The sequence below is a fragment of the Suncus etruscus genome, chromosome 19 (assembly GCF_024139225.1).
Source record: "Suncus etruscus isolate mSunEtr1 chromosome 19, mSunEtr1.pri.cur, whole genome shotgun sequence".
NCBI lineage: Eukaryota > Metazoa > Chordata > Mammalia > Eulipotyphla > Soricidae > Suncus > Suncus etruscus.
In genome coordinates this window covers 1,023,961-1,043,427 of record NC_064866.1, presented here as the reverse complement: position 1 = coordinate 1,043,427, position 19,467 = coordinate 1,023,961, and the positions used below count along the sequence as shown (strand labels likewise).

Below are 19,467 nucleotides of genomic sequence, written 5' to 3'. Positions count from 1 at the left end.
CCCTTCCCTACAGATAGTTTGTATGTCATGCCCTTGGTTCCCCCTTCACTTTCCCACATGCCAGCACCCCACAGATGGGCAGATTCTAAGCCCTTTTGTTTGCAGAAGAGGATGAAACTCAGAGACTCAGAGATGTCTCCCCAAGGCTCCAGAGCTAAAGCAAGATCATACCCACAACTGCAAAGCATTTCCCCACACCTCTGAAAGAAAGTTGGCAAAGGAAGTCCCAGACTGAAGGCCCTCGTGTGAGAAGAGTGAGTGGAACCAGAAATTGTTCTGACGCTAAAAAGATGACCTCAGAACAGCTCCTGGGAGGCCTGAGTTGGGGGGAGGATGGCCAAGATCTTGGGTCCATTCTAAAGCCCTTTATTGCAATTCCATTTCAGGTCCCTCTTGTGCCGTAGAGATCCTGGTCCAGCCTAGAAAGAGAAAGAAAAGTGTGTAGAGGTGGGGCAGGGGAGGGGGACAGAGTTTTACCCACTGATTTATTTTGTTGTTCTGTTTTTTTTGGGGGGTTTGTTGTTGTTTGTTTTAGGGTCACATCCAGTGCCACTGAGGAGTTCCTCCTGGTTCTGCACTCAGATATCACTCCTGGCAGGCATGGGGGATCAAATGGGATGCCGGGAATTGAACCCCAGTTTGTCCTGGGTTGACTGCATGCAAGGCAAATGCCCTATCACTGTGCTATCTCTCTGGCCCCTGTTCTGTTTTTTTTTTTGTTTTGTTTTGTTTTTGTTTTTGTTTTTTGTTTTGGTTTTTGGGTCACACCCGACGTTGCTCAGGGGTTACTTCCTGGCTGTCTGCTCTGAAATAGCTCCTGGCAGGCACAGGGGACCCTATGGGACACCGGGATTCAAACCAACTACCTTTGGTCCTGGATCGGCTGCTTGCAAGGCAAATGCCGCTGTGCTATCTCTCCGGGCCCCTGTTCTGGTATTTTTAAAGAGGGTGGTTTGGATTTTGGATTTTGGATTACTCATAACAGTGCTCAGGGATTATTCCAGCTCTATGCTCAGAAATCACTCCTGGAAGGTTCGGGGAACCATATGTGATGCCCCCCCCCCCAAAAAAAAAAAAAAAAAAAAGCCCAGAAGCCAGGCAAGCACCTATCTGCTCTGGCCCTTGTACTCTTGTTTTTCTCTTTTTGTTTGCTTGTTTACTTTGCTTCTGGGCCAGCCCTGCCAGTGCTCAGGGGCAATTCCTGACTCTATTCAGAGATCATCCCCCAGCCATGCTCAGGAACCATATAAGGTGCTGGGAGTCAATCAAACCAGAGTTGGTGTAGTGCCAGGCAAGCTCTTTAACCCCTGTGCTATTCTGTGGTCCCTTGATCACTGGTTTGAGAGTAAAACTTCAGTGAGGCCATTATTTTATTTTTAATTTTCTCTCTCTTTTTTTAGAGAGAGGGAGAGGGAAGGAGAGAGAGGAAGAGAGGGAGAGAGGAAAAGGGAGAGGGAGAGAGAAAATAGTAAGAGGGAGAGGGAGAGAGGGAAAGAGAGAGAGAAAGGAGGGAGAGATGGAGAGGGAGAAAGGGAGAGAGAAAGAAGTAAGAGGGAGAGAGAGGGGGAGAGAGAGAGGGAAGGAGAGAGGGAGGCCATCATTTAAGGCTCAAACTAGTGTCCTCAAACTAAGGCTCACATATTGTATTTGTTTCCCTTTTGTTTCTTCACTTCAAAATAGTATATATTCTTCAAAATAATATATAGGCAGTGTGCATAGGAATTTGCCTAGAGTTTTTGTTTTTACTATAGTCCGGCCCTCCAACGGTTTGAGGGACAGTGAACTGGCCCCCTGTTTAAAAAGTTAATTTAAGCCATTGTAATTAATTAATTAATTAAAGCCATCCCTGCACACCTTCCCTAACTCTGTGGCTCTTCTAAATGGCCTCTAAAATTCCAGGCTGTTGACTCCTTTATTCTTTGATGCCTCTAGACTCACACGACTGATTTGTTTGTTTGATTTGTCCTGTGTTCTTTGGTGTGTCCAGTTTTTCCAGATACCCTGAAGCAGCTGAGAGCAGTTTTTTTTTTTCTCTCTCTCTCTCTCTCTAAGTTCCTGGTATATCCTCCTGGGCTTTAAGAAAGTGGGATTTCCACAGCCCAGCCCAGACCTTCAGCTTCAGCTTGGGACTCACCGTCTCACAGCGTCAGGGATGTGGACCTGATCCAAGGAGATGACTTGGGCCAGCTCGCCCAGGCTGTTCAGGAAACGGATCTTGCGTGTGAACTTGGAACTGAAAAGAGAGGGCAAACCAAGTGTGTTTTACACTGGCAGGAGCACTGGAGGCCTACAAAGGAAGCGTGAGGCGAAGAGGGTGGCGAGGCCAAACTGAATCAAAGTGGAACAAAGCTTCTTATAAAAAGTTATTTTTGGGGGGCCGGAGCTGTGGCGTAAGTGGTAGGGCGTCTGTCTTGCATGTGCTAACCTAGAATGGACTGCAGTTCGATCCACCAGAGTTCCATATGGTCCCCCAAGCCAGGAGTGATTTCTGAGATCAGAGCCAGGAGTAACCCCTGAGCGTCACTGGGGGTGGCCCAAAAAACAAAAAAATTAAAAAAAAAAAGGGACTGGAATGGTAGCATAGTGGTAGGGTTGCCTTCCATGTGGCTGACCCAGGATGGATGCTGGTTTGATCCCTGACATCTCATATGGTCCCCTGAGCCAAGAGTGATTTCTGAGCACAGAGCCAGAAGCAACCCCTGAGTGCCACCGGGTGTGCCCCCCCCAAAAAAAAAACAAAAATAAAATAAAATAAAATTAAATTAAATTAAAATTCAAAGTTATTTTTATGGGGCCAGAGAGATAGCATGGAGGTAGGACATTTGCCTTGCATGCAGAAGAATGGTGGTTCAAATCCCGACATCCCATATGATCCCTGAGCCTGCCAGGGGCAATTTCTGAGCATATAGCCAGAAGGAACCCCTGAGTGCTGCTGGGTGTGACCCCAAAAACAAAAAAAATTAAAAATTATTTTTTAAAATCTTTTTAGGGATCTGAGTGGTAGTATAGTGGGTAGAGTGTTTTCCTTTCATATATATGGCCTGGGTTTGATTCCCAGAATCCCATATACACCCTTAAACACTTCTAGGAGCAATTCCTGAGTGCAGAATCAGCATCACTGAGTATGGCTATAAAATTAAAAAAAAAAATTTTTTTTTTTTAAGTTTGGGCTAAAGGGGCCCGGAGAGATAGCACAGCGGCGTTTGCCTTGCAAGCAGCCGATCCAGGACCAAAGGTGGTTGGTTCGAATGCCGGTGTCCCATAGGGTCCCCCGTGCCTGCCAGGAGCTATTTCTGAGCAGACAGCCAGGAGGAACCCCTGAGCACCGCTGGGTGTGGCCCAGAAACCAAGAAAAAAAAAGTTTGGGCTAAAGAAAAAAAAAGAAGAAAATCTGGGGCCATACTTGGTCATGCTCCTAGCTCTCTGCTCAGGAATCACTCTTGATAGGGCTCAGGGAATCATGCATGGTGCCGATGGTTAAACCTTGGTTAGTTCTATGCAAGGCAAGAAAGTCCTACCTGGGCTAGATCAATAGCACAATGGTAGGGCGCTTACCTTGCACACGACCAATCTAGGACGGACCTTGGTTCGATCCCCGGCGTCCCATATGGTCCCCCAAGCCAGGAGCGATTTTTGTTTGTCTGGTTGGTTGTTGAGTTTTTTTTTTTTTTTGAGGGGGGGAAATTGGGTCACACCCCACAGTGCTCAGGGGTTCCTCCTGGCTCTTCGCTCAGAAATTGCTGCTGGCAGGCTCGGGGGACCATATGGGATGCCAGGATTCGAACCACCATCCTTCTGCATGAAAGGCAAACACCCTACCTCCATGCTATCTCTCTGGCCCTGCCAGGAGCGATTTCTGAATGCAGAGCCAGGAGTAACCCCTGAGCATCACTGGGTGTGGCCCCCAAAAATCAAAAAAAAACAGAACAAAACAAGGTCCTACCTGTTGTATTATCTTTCCAGCCCCAACTCCTGGCTCTTCACTCCTGGGGTAACTTGGGGACTGGAAATGTCATGTTCAAGGCAAGCACCTCACCTTCCATACAATCACTCTACCCCAAAGAACTTCTTGATTTAATTGTGAAAATGGGAAAGGAGAAGCCCCACTTCTTTTTAGGTGTTTTGATCACACCCAGCCATGCTTAGAAATGTCTCCCAGTGAGATCAGGGGACCACTTGGGGTTTGGGGGATCAAACCCAGGTTGGCTGCATGTAAGGCAAGAACCACACCCGCTGTATGACCTCTCCAGCCCCCAAACCCCCTTCTGATCTCGGGTCAGTACCTGATGAAAGGCCGGAGCAGGGCCAGCAAGGCCTTCACTTGCCACGTGGCGTGGACGACAAGCAGCACACGCAAGTTTTTCCGGAGCCTGAAGAACATGGGATCATATGAACATGCCTGGAAGCGTCATGTCTCAAGACCAGGCGGAGTTGCCTCCTGCTCTGTGACTTCCTTTGCTTCACTAATTTCTAGATATATGAGATAGTTGGGTCTATTCTCCATTCCTCTCACTGCACCCCTCACAATAGTTATCTTGTTTGGTTCCTGGTGTTCTCATGTTTTGTGGTTTGGTTTGTCATGAAGTAGTTTCTTGTTTTGTTTTTGTTTTTGGGTCACACCTGGCAGCGCTCAGGGGTTACTCCTGGCTCTGTGCTCAGAAATCGCTCCTGGCTGGCTCAGATGGGACCATATGGGCTGCCGGGTTATGAACCACCATCCATCCTGGATCTGCATGTGCAAGGTAAATGCCCTACTACTGTGCTATCCTATCTCTCTGGCCCCACGGGAGAGTCTCTTAAAGAAACTAGAGAGATAGCAGAGGGTGAAGGCTCTTGCCTTGCATGTGGCTGACCTTGCTTTGATTCCCAACACACATATAGTTCACCAAGGTGGGTCACTGCTAGGAGTTTGATTCTTAGCATCCCAAACCAGAAAAAGCAAAATAGAACCAGATGAAGTGTGCTGTGTTTCTTACTTTTGGGAAAACTTGACTGGACCTTCTACTCTCTCGTTAGTTCCATCTGTCCTACTTCTCCATGGCCAAAACTACGCCCCAAATTCAAAATGGCAAGAGGGGGGGAAAGAAAAGAAAAAAAAAAGGCAAAAGAGAAAGAGCAACATAAATCAAGGGAAGGTACAGAAAGAAAGGAAGCAAAGAAGCATATCAGAGAATAAAAGAGATGAAGGCAGAGAAGGAAAAACAATGAAGCCGTGTGGAAAGCGATGGAGGACAGACAAGGAAAGGGCTTTTTTGTTTTGTTTGGGGGGGACCACACCCAGCAGAACTCAGGGGTTACTCCTGAATATGAACTCAGAAATCGCTTCTGGCTGGCTCAGGGGACCATAGGGGATGCCAGCGATCGAACCCAGTTTCTGTCCCGTGTGCTGGGCAAATACCCTGCTGCTATGCTATTGCTCCAGTCCAGGAAAGGGCTTTTCTAATAGCCAGTGATGGGCCCCAATCATTTACTTGATTTTGGGGGCGGGGTTGGGGCCACACCCAGTGATGCTCAGGGGTTACTCCTGGCTATGTGCTCAGAAATCGCTCCTGGCTTGGGGGACCATGTGGAATACCAGGGCATCAAACTGCAGTCTGTCTAGGTTAGCACGTGCAAGGCAAACACCCTACCACTTGCGCCACTGCTCCTGCCTCGTTTACTTGATTTTTTACAATATCTAAAGGCAAAGGAATTATTTTTTACAGATAAAGAAAAGTTTCTTCTCTTGAAAACCAAGTTCCAAAAAAGAAAAAAGAAAGAAAAGAAAACAAAAGAAAAGAAAACGAAGTTCTAGGAAAGCTAAGTGTCTTGTCTTGAGCCAGAAGGTGAGTGATAGGTCAAGGCCTGGATTGAAAGTAGACTCCAAGCAAAAGGAGAATTTGGGTGGGGGGAGGGGAGAAGGAAAGAGTGAGGGACTAAATGGAAAAAAAGAACAGTGGGGAAAGGGTGACTCACCTCCGGTCCAGGGTGCGGTAACACTGGCGCATCCAGCCTAGCGAAGGGACTTGGGCCCGGCTTGTACCTCCGCTCAGGTGAACCAACAGGTAATTCTCTGCCACCAGCAGCTCCAGTGTCCCCACCATGTATCTGCGGGGAACGTCGTTAAGAAAAAGGAAGGCAACTCCGGGCTGGAGGGGCCCCCGCTGTCCGCTCTCCAAGCATCCCCTTATCCTGGCTGGCCCCTCCGCACCTGAACAGGTGTTCCATGATGTAGGTGTAGTTGGCCGTGCTGCTGCTGGGTAGGTAACAGGAGGCGAAAAGGATTACAGCGTTGAGGCCATCACCGTGGTAGCCTAGAAAGGGACAGAACATGGGGCCAAAGTGGTGGCACAAGTGGTAGGATGTTTGCCTTGCACGCACTGACCTTGGACAGACTAAGGTTCTATCCCTGGCATCCCATATGGTCCCCCAAGCCAGGAGTGATTTCTGAGCACATAGCCAGGAGTAACCTCTGAGTGTCACCGGGTGTGGGCCAAAAACCAAAAACCAAAATAAGAAAGGGACAGGAGAAGCCTGAGGTGGACAGATCAGAGGGCCCTGAGCCTTTCTGGAAGTTCCACCGAAAATCCCGAGCCCAATAGCCAGAGCTCAGAGGTATAAGCCTTGATTCAAGTCCTCAGGGTTGATTCGAGCTTTATACCAATGCAGTATCTATCCAAGGGCCTGACTGGTACAAGATGGAGGAGCCACACTGGTTCCTAATGTTGTCTTTGTCTTTCCTTTGCTGTTCATGGCTTGGTGCTTGGTTAATCCTATGCTCAGTATGTATAGTACCAGGGATTTATTTTTTATTTTTGTTTTTTGGGCCACACCCGGTGGTGCTCAAGGGCTAATCTTGGCTCTGCACTCAGAAATTGCCCCTGGCAGGTTCGGAAAACCATATGGTGATGAATCTGGGTTCATCTCAGGTTGGCCGCATGCAAGGCAAATGTCCTACTGCTGTGCTATCGCTCCAGCCCCAGATAATTTTTTTCTATGTTTTTGTTCTGTTTTGGGGCTACATCTTGCCACGCTCAAGGGTTCCTCCTGGCTCTGAGCTCAAGAATCCCTCCTGGCGGTGCTGGGGGCCACCTGGGTCATCTCTGTACAAGGCAAGAGTCCTCCCTGCTGTACTATCATCCCAAATCCACAGTGGCAGAAAATTGAACCGTCCTCCACCCCTGGACATCGAGTTTTGGCCTTTCTTCAAGGCCGGCCATTACCTCCATGAGAAAGGACTTTCTTATAGGGCTCGATGGCTGTCATGTCCACTCGATGCTCCAAGTGGCCCATCCGGAAGACCCTCCACCGACGACCGTCCGCACCAGCCACGTCCCTCACGCAACCCTGGCCCAGCCTCTGGGCTGCGTTGCTGGCTCCCAGGCCCTCAGCCCTGGGCAGATCATCTGCAGAGGGAAGGGGAGGCAGGATCCATGTGGTGGGTGTCTCTAGTGCCCCCAAGTGGTTGGGGGTTCCTGGAGTATGATACCATATCACTCTGTTCTTTACATCACCCCAGGTTAGTTTATTTATTTATATTTGTTTTTTGGGCCACACCCAGTGACTCTCAGAAGTTACTCCTGGCTCTGCACTCAGAAATCTCTCCTGGCAGGCTTGGGGGACCATATGGGATGCTGGGAATGGAACCCAGGTTTGTCCAGGATTGGCCACGTACAAGGCAAATGCCCTACCACTGTGCCACAGCTCTGGTCTCTCTCTATCAGTCTTTAAGTTTACAGGATCCCAGACCCTTTCATCTGCCTTCATACACTGTTTTATCATTTTTCCTGTCTAACTTGTATTGGTTCAGGTTTTTGCTAAGTACATTTAGTCTTTTAGACATTTAGACATTTTTTGTTTTTGTTTTTGTTTTGGGCCACACCTGGTGACACTCAGGGTTTACTCCTAATTATGCGCTCAGAAATCATTCCTGGCTCGGGGACCATATGGGACGTCGGGCATCAAACCACGGTCCATCCTAGGTTAGCCGCGTGCAAGGCAAACACCCTACCACTGTCTATCACTCCAGGCCCCAGAACTTTTTTTTTTTTTTGAGGAGAATGTTTGGATTACACTGGTGGTGGTGCTGAAGGGCTATTCCTGACCCTGTGCTCTGAGTAGCCCATGGCAGTGCTCAAGATTAAAGCAGGAATGGCAGGCAGAGGCCTCAGGGCCTGTGTTCTATGGTCCAGATCATCATCTCTAGGCATTATTTTTTTGTTTGTTTGTTTGTTTGTTTTGGGGCCTTACCCAACAGTGCTCAGAGGTTCTTTCTGGCTCTATGCTCAGGGATCAATCCAGGTAGGGTCAGCAGACTGTATGGGAATCTAGAAATCAAACCTGGGGTGGCTGCATGCAAGGCAAGTACCCTACACACAATACTATTTTGTTTAGTTTTTGTTTTGGGGCCACACCCGGTGATGCTCAGGGGTTACTCCTGGCTCTGCACTCAGAAATCGCTCCTGGCTTGAGGGACCATATGGGATGCCAGGGGATCCATCCTAGGCTAGCATGTGCAAGGCAGACACCTTACCGCTTGCGCCACTGCTCCAACCCCAGGTTGCTCATTTCTTACTAAGCAAGTATTTCCTGGAAGTAGGGACTTTTCTCCATCTCTGTGAACCCTGTACTAATTAGGGAAAATCACAACCATCTTGGCAACTTTTCCTTCTGTACAAAGCTGCTCATTCCCTCCGTGACAGCTCTCCAGGCCTCCTTCTCCACCCCACTTTCCCATCTGGGCCATCTCCTGGGCCCCTCCTCAGGCTTTCGGTCCTACCTTCCCACTCAAAGTCGTTTCCACTGTCCAGCTGCTCCGAGTCCGAAGGAGTCTCCATTTCATCCAGCCCCAGGTCAGAGATGCTGTCGAGAGAAGAATGTTCCTCTTCTCCCTCCTCAGGCAGCTCTGGGGCAGAAAGGCGCTTCCTCATGGGGCGCTGGCCGCATAAAGCTAGAGTACTGGGGGTCCCTGGGGAGGGTATAGGGGTAGAGAATAAAAAGGTACAAGTTTGGGCCAAGTTCTTATAATTTCCCCTAAATAGAAGCAATAATATGAAGTAAATGCTGTGGGCTGGAGCAATAGCACAGCGGTAGGGCATTTGCCTGGCACGCAGCCAACCTGGGACAGACCTGGGTTCGATTCCATCATCCCATATGGTCCCTCGAGCCTGCCAGGAGTGATTTCTGAGCACAGAGCCAGAAATAACTCCTGAGTGCAGCTGGGTGTGGCCCCCAAACAAACAAACAAAAGAATGGTTCCTGAGCACAGAGCCAGGAGTAAGCCCTAAGCATTGCCAGGTATGGCCTCAAAACAAAACAAACAAACATGGGGTGAGAGCAATAGTAGAGCAAGGAGGGTGCTTGCCATAGATGGTCCCACAAGCTCCACCAGGAGTAATCCCTGAGTGCCAGAGCCAGGAGTAAGCTTTGAGCACCACTGGGTGTCTCTTCCCCCCAAAATAAAATAAAATAAAATAAAACAAAATGGGGAAGGAGCGATGATATACCAGGTAGAATTTTACCTCGCACACAGTCAACCTACATTTGATCTCCAGAATTCTACATGTTCCCTGACCACTATCAAGAGTGATTTCTGAGTTCAGAACCAGGAGTAAGCCCTGAGCATCACTGGGTGTGGCCCCAAACATACCCCCAAAATGAAGGAAACCCAATTAAAGGAAGTATGGCCTGATCCTAAGCTTCCAGTGGATGAGATTCAAGGACATAAGGCCATGGGTCTGGGGAGGTCGCTGTTGCTTCCCTTGCCCCAGCCCATCCTCCAGAATGCTCTTACAGCACCAGGCTAGAAGTAGTAGCCCCCAGGCACTGACCCCAAATCCCAAATAAAGCTTTTGGTGTGTTTGTTTTGGCGCCATACCCAGTCGTGCTCAGGGGTCTCTCCTGGCAGTGTTGGGTAACTGATGGGTCCTAGGATTCAAACTGGGGCTGGCTTGTACAAAGTAAATGCCTTTAACACTGTGCTCTCTTTGGCCCCTAAATAGGTAACAGTTTTCTTTAATTATGCTTAATATTTTAGTTCCAGGCCAGAGAGTGTTTGCCTTGCACATGGCTGACTGGGACGAACCTGGGTTCGATTCTTGGCATCCCATATGGTCCCCTGAGCTTTCCAGGAGTGATTGCTGAGCACAGAGCCAGAAGTAACCCCTGAGCACTGCCGAGTGTGAGCCCAAAACCTAAATAAATAAATAAATAAATAAATAAACAAAAGACTTTTAAAAATAAATAAATAATAAATATTTTAGTTTTGTTTTGGTTTTGGGCCACACCCGCCAGTGCTCAGGACTATCACTCCCACACTCTGAATAAATTATATATTTTTATTATTTTTTTGGTTTTGTTTGTTTGTTTTTGTTTTTGGGCCACACCCAGCGTTGCTCAGGGGTCACTCCTGGCTGTCTGCTCAGAAATAGCTCCTGGCAGGCACGGGGGACCATATGGGACACCGGGATTCGAACCAACCGCCTTTGGTCCTGGATTGGCTGCTTGCAAGGCAAACGCCACTGTGCTATCTCTCCGGGCCCTATTTTTATTAATTAATTAATTTTTGTTTTTGGGTCACACCTGGCAGCAGTGTTCAGTGGTTATTCCTGGCTCTGTGCTCAGAAATAACTCCTGGCAGATACAGGGGACCATAAGGGTCGCTGGGGATCGAACCTGGGCCCATCCCAGATCGGCTGCATGCAAGGCAAATGCCCTACCACTGTGCTATCTCTCCGGCCCCTATTTATTTTATTTTATTTTTGAATAAATAATTTTTTTAGGAAACAGAGCTTGAAACTTCCTTTCTACCGTGTCTACCTGTCTGCGAGTATTCTTTAGGATCTTCCAAAGCATCAGCCTCTTCCGGAAGCAGCCTGGAGGAGAAAGGATTGAAAAGGAGCAGAAAAACCAGCTAGGGGTACCCCAGCCCCAATTTTATCACTGGGTCTCCCTTTCCTAGAGCTCCCCTTCAGGCGCTCATTTCCCTTCCCTGCCCGCTTCTGTAACCGCCCTTCCACGTCCAGCATTCTCACTCTCTCTCACCCAGGGAACTCTTCATCCTGCCATTCCTCCTTCAGTTCCAGAGTCCCAAGTCTCGGGTGAGCTCCGGCTCTGGGTGCTTCTGCATTCTCCCTGGCCCCGTCACCATGGAAAGATAATCATGAGACAAACTACAGCCCAGCACCTTAAGGGAACTGGATGAGGGGTAAAGAGGCACTAGAATGAAGAAAGTGTTTAGGTTTGGCACAGAGGGCCTGAAGTCCCAGGCTGGGCTTTCAAAAGAACCTTGATGGGAGTCAGAAAGGTTGTACAGGGGGTAAGGCACCAGCTTTGCATGTTAGCTGACCCCAGTTCAATCCCCAGCATTGCCTATGATCCCCCAAACACCACCAGGAGCAGGCCCTGAGCTCTGCCAGTTATGGCCTAACAATCCCTGGCCTAAATGAATCGATTAGAAAGAGAATGAGAGGGCCGGGCGGTGGCGCTAAAGGTAAGGTGCCTGCCTTGCCTGCGCTAGCCTTGGACGGACCACGGTTCGATCCCCCGGTGTCCCATATGGTCCCCCAAGCCAGGAGCAACTTCTGAGCACATAGCCAGGAGTAACCCCTGAGCATCACAGGGTGTGGCCCAAAAACCAAAAAAAAAAAAAAAAAAAAAAAAAAGAAAGAGAATGAGAAGCTCTTAAATCCTAGGCCTGAGAGTTAGCTCACTAGGTTGAATGCATGTTTTATTTTTTATTTTTTTGGGGGGGTCACACCTGGAGATGCTCAGGGGTTCCCCCTGGCTCTGTGCTCAGAAATCGCTCCTGGCAGGTTCAGGGACCATATGGGATGCCAGGAATCAAACCACCCTCTGTCCTGGATTGGCTGTGTGCAAGGCAAATGTCCTCCTGCTGTGCTACCTCTCCAGCCTCTGAGTGTTTGCTTTAGAAGCTGAAGCCCAGGATCAATCTCTATCTGGTCACCTGAGCACTGCCAGGAGTGACCATGAGTCCAGTTGGGAGTAGCCCCTGAACGCCCCAAGTATGGCTCTGAAACAGAAATAATAACACAACAGCAACAAAAAACCTGTGCTCTCTCTCTGGCCCCTTGTTTGTTTTTTGTTTTTAGGCCACACCAAGAGATTCTCAGAGGTTATTTCTGGCTCTAAGATAAGGCTTGGTGCTCTTGGCAGTGTCCAGGGGATCATAAGTGGACCTGGGAATTGAAACCAGGTTGGCCATCTGCAAGGCAAGCTACCCAACCCACTGTATTACCACTCTGGCCACCTTGGCTTTTTCTCAACTCTATTACTACTTGTAGAGGAAGAAGAGGACACAACACGGTTGGCTTGAGACACAGGCTGACTCACCTGTCATCAGACAATGAAGGCCCTGGGCAGGTTCTCTCTCCTCACCTGCTGAGGAGCGGTAGGAGAAACCAAGGCAGAGGGGCACAATGGGGGAAGGAGGGAGATGGGCCAGGAAGAAAAATGAGAAGCTAAACTTCTGGGGCAATTTCTTGAGGATTGTTCACTCAGGGACTGGGGAGCAATTAGTAAATAAAGATTGGGGCATATTTAATTAATACAAACTAGAAAAGCTTCCATTAGCAAAAGGGGGAGAACAGAGTGATAGCTTATCAGGTAGGACTTTTGCTTTGCACTCAGCCAACTTGGGTTCTAATCCCGGCGTCCCGTATGGTTCCCCCAAACCTGCCAGGAGTGATTTCTGCGCGCAGAGCCAGAAGTAACCCCTGTGTGCCTCCAGATATGGCCCTAAACAAACAAACAAAACTAAACAAAACAAAGAGGACAGAGAGAGGACAGTAGGTAGGGATCTTGCCTTCCACATGGCAGGCCTGAGTTTAATTCCCAGCACCCCATATGGTCCCCATGCGCATCACCAGGAATAATTCCTGAGTGCAGAGCCAGGAGTGACCCCCTGAGCGTCAGAGGGTATGCCCTCTCCCGAAAGAGGGGGTCACAGTGATCGTACAGCCAGGTTTTGGTGTTTGCCTTGCATGGGGCAGACACAGGGTCAATCTCTGGTCTTACATCGTACCTCAATCCCCACCAGGAGTGATCCCTGAGCACAGAGCCAGGAGGAAGCCCTGAGTCCTGCTAGGTGTGGCCCAAAAATAAAACAAATATAAAAAATAAAGAGGGGAGGAGAGATGAAGGTAAGTATGTCGCTGTACCAAGTATAATGTCTTGGGTTCTAGAATTGGCACCAAAGGAAAAATAATAACAAAAATTAAATAAAAGGAGGGCATCTCCTAAAATTTTATTTTTCATTTCCATGAAGATAATTCCTGCATAGCACCAGCTCTATTGCTTTTCTGCAACTCAGTATTCTTATAGTCTTTTAAATCTTGCTTTTGGGACATACCCAGCAGTGCTCAGGGGTTCCTCCTGGCTCTGCATTCTGGAATTACTCCTGAGAGAGTGCTCAGGGGACCAAATGGGATGCCTGGTCATCTGTATGCATGGCTGACATCCTACCCACCACCTGTTGCAAAGGCCTCACTCCAGTCCCTCTTATGATCTAATCTCTCTTGGGGCCTGAGATTTGTTCTAGTCAGAGCTTGATGCTATAAAATAACCCGAGAACCAATCGCCACCATTCCCTGGTTAGCCCTGTCCTCACTCACCCAGGTTCCGGCGTCTTCTCCCTGGTCTCCTGAACCATGGCCATCTCCTTCCCCCTTGTCTCCTGCCTGCTCAGTTGTGCCTGGTGAGGAGCTGGGGGGAAAGAGCTGCTGCGTCCTGCTCCTCAGCTCTGCTGCACCCCTTTCTCCCTGTCTCAGCTGTGGCTCCTGGGAGGGGGACCTGTGAAAGGGAGGCACCCCACTTCAAACAGGTTTTGCCACCCTCCTCTCCAGGAGCCGGTTTGCCCAGCAGAAAGGCTCTCTGCCCTTGTAGGGCGGGCCTGGGGATTCCCAGGCGCTTCCTAAAGTTGCTGCTCTGCTTTGACTCATGTTCTCTTTTCCAGACTCCTGAGAACTTTCTGGAAACCACTTTTACTTATTTATTTACTTATTTATTTATTTGTGTGTATGATTGTTTTGTTTCAGGTCCAAACATGGTGGTGTTTCTAGTTCTATGCCAGAGAATTACTCCTAAGGCTCAGGGGACCATATGGGATGCCAGGGATTGAACCTGGATTAGCAAAGCAAATGCTCTACCCACTGCTATCTCTTCATCCTCTTTGCTTACTTACTTTTGGGGGGGGTCACACCTGGCAGCACTCAGAGGTTCCTCCTGGCTCTACGCTCAGAAATTGCCCCTGGCAGGCTCGGGGGACCATATGGGATGCCGGGATTTAAACCACCGTCCTTCTGCATGCAAGGCAAACGCACTACCTCGATGCTATTCTGCGGCCCCTCTTTGCTTATTCTTGCATTAAAGGGTCACCCACCCTTCAGTGATGGTTCGGTTCAGGTTTCAGGGTTAATGGTGAGAAAGACCACACCTGGTGGGGTTCTGGGGAGCACACAAGGCGCTTGAGATCCAGCTCGGGACCTTGCACAGGGTAAGTCAGTGATCTGAAATGTCAGGTGATATGAACTCTCTCAGCCTGGACTGGGAGGCTGGTCTTCCAGAGAGAATTTTGGGGCCAGAGAGATAGCACAGTGGTAGGACTTTGCCTTGCATGCAGCCGACCCGGGATGGACCTGGGTTTGACCCCTGGCATCTTATATAGTTCCCAGAGCCTGTCAGAAGCTACTTCTGAGTGCAGAGCCAGGAGTAACACCTGAGCACCGCTGTGAGTAACCCTCCAAAACAAAACAAAACGGGGCCAGAAAGATAGCATGGTGCTGGGCCTGGAGAGATAGCACAGCGGCATTTGCCTTGCAAGCAGCCGATCCAGGACCAAAGGTGGTTGGTTCCAATCCCGGTGTCCCACATGGTCCCCCGTGCCTGCCAGGAGCTATTTCTGAGCAGACAGCCAGGAGGAACCCCTGAGCACCGCCGGGTGTGAAAAAAAAAAAAAAAAAAAAAAAAAGATAGCATGGTGCTAAGGTGTTTGCCTCGCATGCAGAAGGACAGTGGTTTGAATCCCGGCATCCTGCAGGGTCCCCGAGCCTGCCAGGAGCGATTTCTGAGCGTGGAGCCAGGAGGAAGCCCTGAGCATTGCTGGGTGTGACCCAAAAACAAACAAAAAAATTTTCAATAGTATAGAATTGTGACTTGTGGTACCGGAGATATAATAATGTTGGGAGTAATTTTTTTTTTTACACTATTCAGGATTATTCGTCTTTGCTTGTTCTTGTCCCCACTGAGTGGGAAGATCCTCTGGATTGCCCTCCAGCCCCTGTCTATTCTCCACCCATGGGGTGGCCCTACACTTCCCCATAAAGATCCCAGGTCAGAGAGACTTCTTCCAGTTCTGGTCCCACAGCTAGGCTGTCTGCCTGCTGCTATCTCTGCCTGCTTGCAGAGAGCTTGTGGTTAGGTTAATCCTAACCTTGTGCGGATTATTTGCTGTGTCAGTGTTTCTTCCAGACCCGCATTCCCCAATCCCCCCAGGACGGTATGGGGCATGGGACTTCCACTATTACTTCCAAACAGGGGGTTTATTTCACAAAGTGCAAAGGTTAAGGTTCTTGCTGATTGTGACAATCTATTCAAATCTTGTTTCCCCAGCACTGCCAGGTGTGACCCCAAGATCGGAAGAAAAAAAAAAGGGAGAATTGGAGCTAGAGAGATAGTACAGCAGGTAGGGTACTTGCCTTGCACATAGCTATCCCAGATTCAATCCTGGAACCCCATAGGATCCCCGAACCCCAAAAGGAATTATTTCAGAGTGCAGAGCCAGGAGTGACCCCTGAGCACTCCCAGGTGTAGCTTCAAAATAAAAATTACAAAAACGGGGCCGGAGAGATAGCATGGAGGTAAGGCGTTTGCCTTTCATGCAGAAGGTCATCGGTTCAAATCCCGGCACCCCATATGGTCCCCTGTGCCTGCCAGGAGCAATTTCTGAGCCTGGAGCCAGAAATAACCCCTGAGCACTGCCGGGTGTGACCCAAAAACCAAAAAAAAAAAAAAAAAAAAAAAAAAAAAATTACAAAAACATGGTACTGGAGAGATAGCACAGTGGTAGGACATTTGCTTTGCACGCAGCCGATCCAGGACGAACAGTGGTTCTAATCCCAGCCTCCCGTATGGTCTCCCGAGCCTGCCAGGAGCGATTTCTGAGTGCAGAGCCAGGAGTAATCCCTGAATGCTGCCAGGTGTAATCCAAAAAAAAAATAAAATAAAAAATAAAAAAATAAAATAGAGCCCAAGATTGAACCGAGGGCCTCACATATGCAGGGAAATCACTTTTAAAAAATAACAAATAGATGAATTGTGGCAGGGACAGAATGAATGTGATGCCAGGTTTAATATCTTTAGGCCTTTTGTTTCATTTCTGGGCTATTCCTGGCTCAGGAGTCATAGTGCCCAGACATAATTCTGGCTATTCAAACCATCCCTAAAGCTCCAAGACAACTACTTGCAAGACAACTGCCTTTCCTCCGGTACTTTCAGGCCTGAGATGTCTTTACATTTAAAACCCAAAATGAATCGCTCTCTTTTTCTTCACTTCTTTTGGCCACACCCAGCCAGACTCGGTGTTCCTCCAGGTAGTGCTCGAGGGACCACGTGATACCAGGGAGGGAACCCTGACCTCTTGCATGTCAAGACGGGCTCCTGCCTGTCAGCGCTCCAGCTTTTCCCACTTCCTTGTGCTCCTGTCATGATAACCCAGTCTGTGATATTCGCAGTTTCAGCTCTAAAGTGCTTGAGGGGCATGGAGGGAGGCAGGTAGCAAACTGGATTGTCTTTTGTTTTTGTTTTTGGGTCACACCCAGCAGCACTCAGGGATTACTCCTGGCTCTACTCTCAGAAATTGCCCCTGGCAGGCTCAAGGGGGACCCTATGGGATGCCGGGATTCAAACCACCTCCTTCTGCATGCAAGGCAAGTGCATTACCTCCATGCTCTCTCTTCAGCCCCACAAACTGGATTGTAACGCTTTTGCTGAAGCACCGTGCTTATGAGAATTTACAGCCTTTTCATTACTTAAATTCTTTTCTTTGGTAGCCACCCCCTGCAGTACTTGGGGGTGCTCAGAAGACCATGTTGTGTTAGGGACTGAACTTGGGTTTTCCACGAGCCAAGTGTGTGATTCAGTCACACTTCACCCTAGTTCTTTGAGCCATGACCCCAGTCACTACTCTGTTAGTTGTGCTCCTTGTACAAGTACTCCTGAAGCCTGCAGTGTTTCTTTTCCAACATTGGCGCCATATCCAGTGGTGCCAGGGGCTACTCATAGCTCAGTACTTGTGGGATCACTTGCTGCCGTGTTCAGAACATGTGGTATCGGGGATTGAACCCAAGCTCCATGCATGCAAGATAATCTGTTCCAGCCCATTAAGTCATTTTTCTAGTCTGGGAACAGACTTTTAAAAGGCAAGTTCTTGGGGTTGGAGCCATAGCGCAGTGGTAGGGCATTTGCCTTGCACGCGGCTGACCCAGGAAGGACCTGGGTTAGATCACTGGCGTCCCATATAGTCTCCTGAGCCAGGAGCGATTTCTGAGCACAGAGCCAGGAGTAACCCCTGAACGTCACCGGGTGTGGCCCAAAGACAAAAACAAAAAACAGAGCCAGAGCAGTGACGAAGGCAGTAGGGCATTTGCCTTACACACGCTAACCTAGGACGGACCTCAGTTCGATTCCCTGGCGTCCCATATGGTCCCCCTAGCCAGGGGAGATTTCTGAGCATCACCAGGTGTGACCCAAAAACAAAAACAAAAAAGAAAACTATAAATGAATAAAGGAGAGTTCTCAAAGAAGGAACAAGTTAAAGCAATGGACGTGGATTGAGAGGAGATAATTATTCTCCTTACTCCAGAAGAGTTCACAAGAAGGAACCAGAGACACTACTGCAGTTAAGGTGCATGGCTGGTATGCAGCAACCTGTTTGGTCCCTGCTGTCACATGATCCCCAGAATACAGCCAGATGTGGTCCTGAAGACCCCAACACCATTGGGGTGACCATTGCATTCAGGGCCCTCACATTGAATCATGGATCCCCAGATTTCCTCTACACTGTGGAGAGGCCCCATCCTGTGAAAGAGTTAAGGAAAGGAGAAATAGCACAGCGGTAAGGCATTTGCCTAGCATGTGGCCAACCCAGGATGAACCCAGTTTGATTCCTGGCATCCCATATGGTCCCCCAAGCTTGCCAGGAGCAATTTCTGAGCACAGAGCCAGGAGTCACCTGAGCATTGCTGGGTGTGGCCCAAATAAATAAATAAATAAATAAATAAATAAATAAATAAATAAATCAAAATAAACCATAAAAAAAAAGTACAGCAGTAGGAAGGGGAAGGAATCTGTTGGTAGCTAAAGCAGAGATCAGGAGAGTCTGATTTAGGGGCCAGAGCAATAGCACAGAAGGAAGGGCACTTGCCTCACACACAACAAACCTGGGTTTGATCCCCAGCACCCCACATGGTCTCCCAAACTTGCCAGTGTTATTTCTGGGCCCAGAGCCAGGAGTAACCCCCAAATGCTGCAAGGTGTAGTAAAAACAGCCCTCTTCAAAAGAAAAAAAAAAAGCCTGGTTTGGCCAGTGATAGGACAGAGGGTAGGGCATTTGCCTTGCACGTAGCTGACCTAGGTTCAATCCCCAGTATCCCACATAGTCCCCCACAAAACCTTCTAGGAATGCTCCCTGAGTGCAGAGTCAGGAATTAAGTACTTAGCAATGCCAGGTGTGGCTCCAAAATAAAAACAGAGAGCAAAAAGGTGTGGTTATCTATCATAACAATGTGAATGAATGAGGGGAATAGAAAGCCTGTCTGGAGTACAGGTGTGGGTGGGGTGGGGAGGAGGGAGATCTGGGAAATTGGTGGTGGGAATCTTGCACTGGTGAAGGGGGGTGTTCTTTACATGACTGTAATCATACAACTACAATCATATTTGTAATCACGGTGTTTAAATAAAGATAATTAAAAAAAGGCATGGTTATAATTATACAAAGAGACGAGACTCTGAACAGGAAAAAAAGTATTTTAATACTTAAACAAAATGCAAAACAAAGTACCAAGTTACAAAACATAAAATTCCTTTGGTTCAGTAATCAGACTATTTTCACCTTCTAATGCCTACCACACCATTCCCTCAAAGTGAAGTCTAACTGTCCCCTTCACACTTGACATAGCCAGACCCTCATGTACCCCGCTATTTGGGACTCTGCTGGCAGCTGACATGAGTGGGGGGGACAGGTGGGTCCAAAGTCAAAAGGAAACTGACACATGCAGGACAACTCAACAGGGGCTACATGCTACGTCAGCAGGGTCCCTTGGCACAATCGTATAGGAACATGGACAATCCAATGATTTTCCCTGTGCATTCCTAGGGAAAACAGAACAAACGACAACAAAAACAAGTAGCAGAGGCCCAGGAGCAGCAGGAAGAGTGCAGAATCCCAGACACCATCCAGATCCTTGGCTTTGC

At 48.6% G+C, this 19,467-nt stretch overlaps 1 protein-coding gene across 1 annotated transcript; it reads right to left on the bottom strand.

The window, feature by feature from the left end:
• Positions 1–382: 382 nt before the first annotated feature.
• On the bottom strand, positions 383–13,648 carry BNIPL (BCL2 interacting protein like). The gene is made up of 10 exons (XM_049765993.1): positions 13,611–13,648; positions 11,023–11,112; positions 10,798–10,853; positions 8,759–8,947; positions 7,203–7,385; positions 6,191–6,293; positions 5,956–6,087; positions 4,284–4,370; positions 2,135–2,233; positions 383–419 (listed from the first exon to the last, which is right to left on the bottom strand). Exons 1-10 carry the CDS (start codon positions 13,646–13,648, stop codon positions 383–385), a joined length of 1,014 nt encoding a protein of 337 aa, XP_049621950.1.
• Positions 13,649–19,467: the final 5,819 nt, after the last annotated feature.

What these genes read in the sequence shown, in the direction of transcription:
- BNIPL (XM_049765993.1), bottom strand. Translation starts at nt 13,648, where the DNA reads ATGGTTCAGGAGACCAGGGAGAAGACGCCGGAACCTGG. An exon ending in GAGAAGACGCCGGAACCTGG is followed by an intron (nt 11,113 to 13,610) that starts GTGAGTGAGGAC and finishes TGACGGGGCCAG; the next exon opens with GGAGAATGCAGAAGCACCCA. An exon ending in ATCATGGAACACCTGTTCAG is followed by an intron (nt 6,088 to 6,190) that starts GTGCGGAGGGGC and finishes CGTTCCCCGCAG; the next exon opens with ATACATGGTGGGGACACTGG.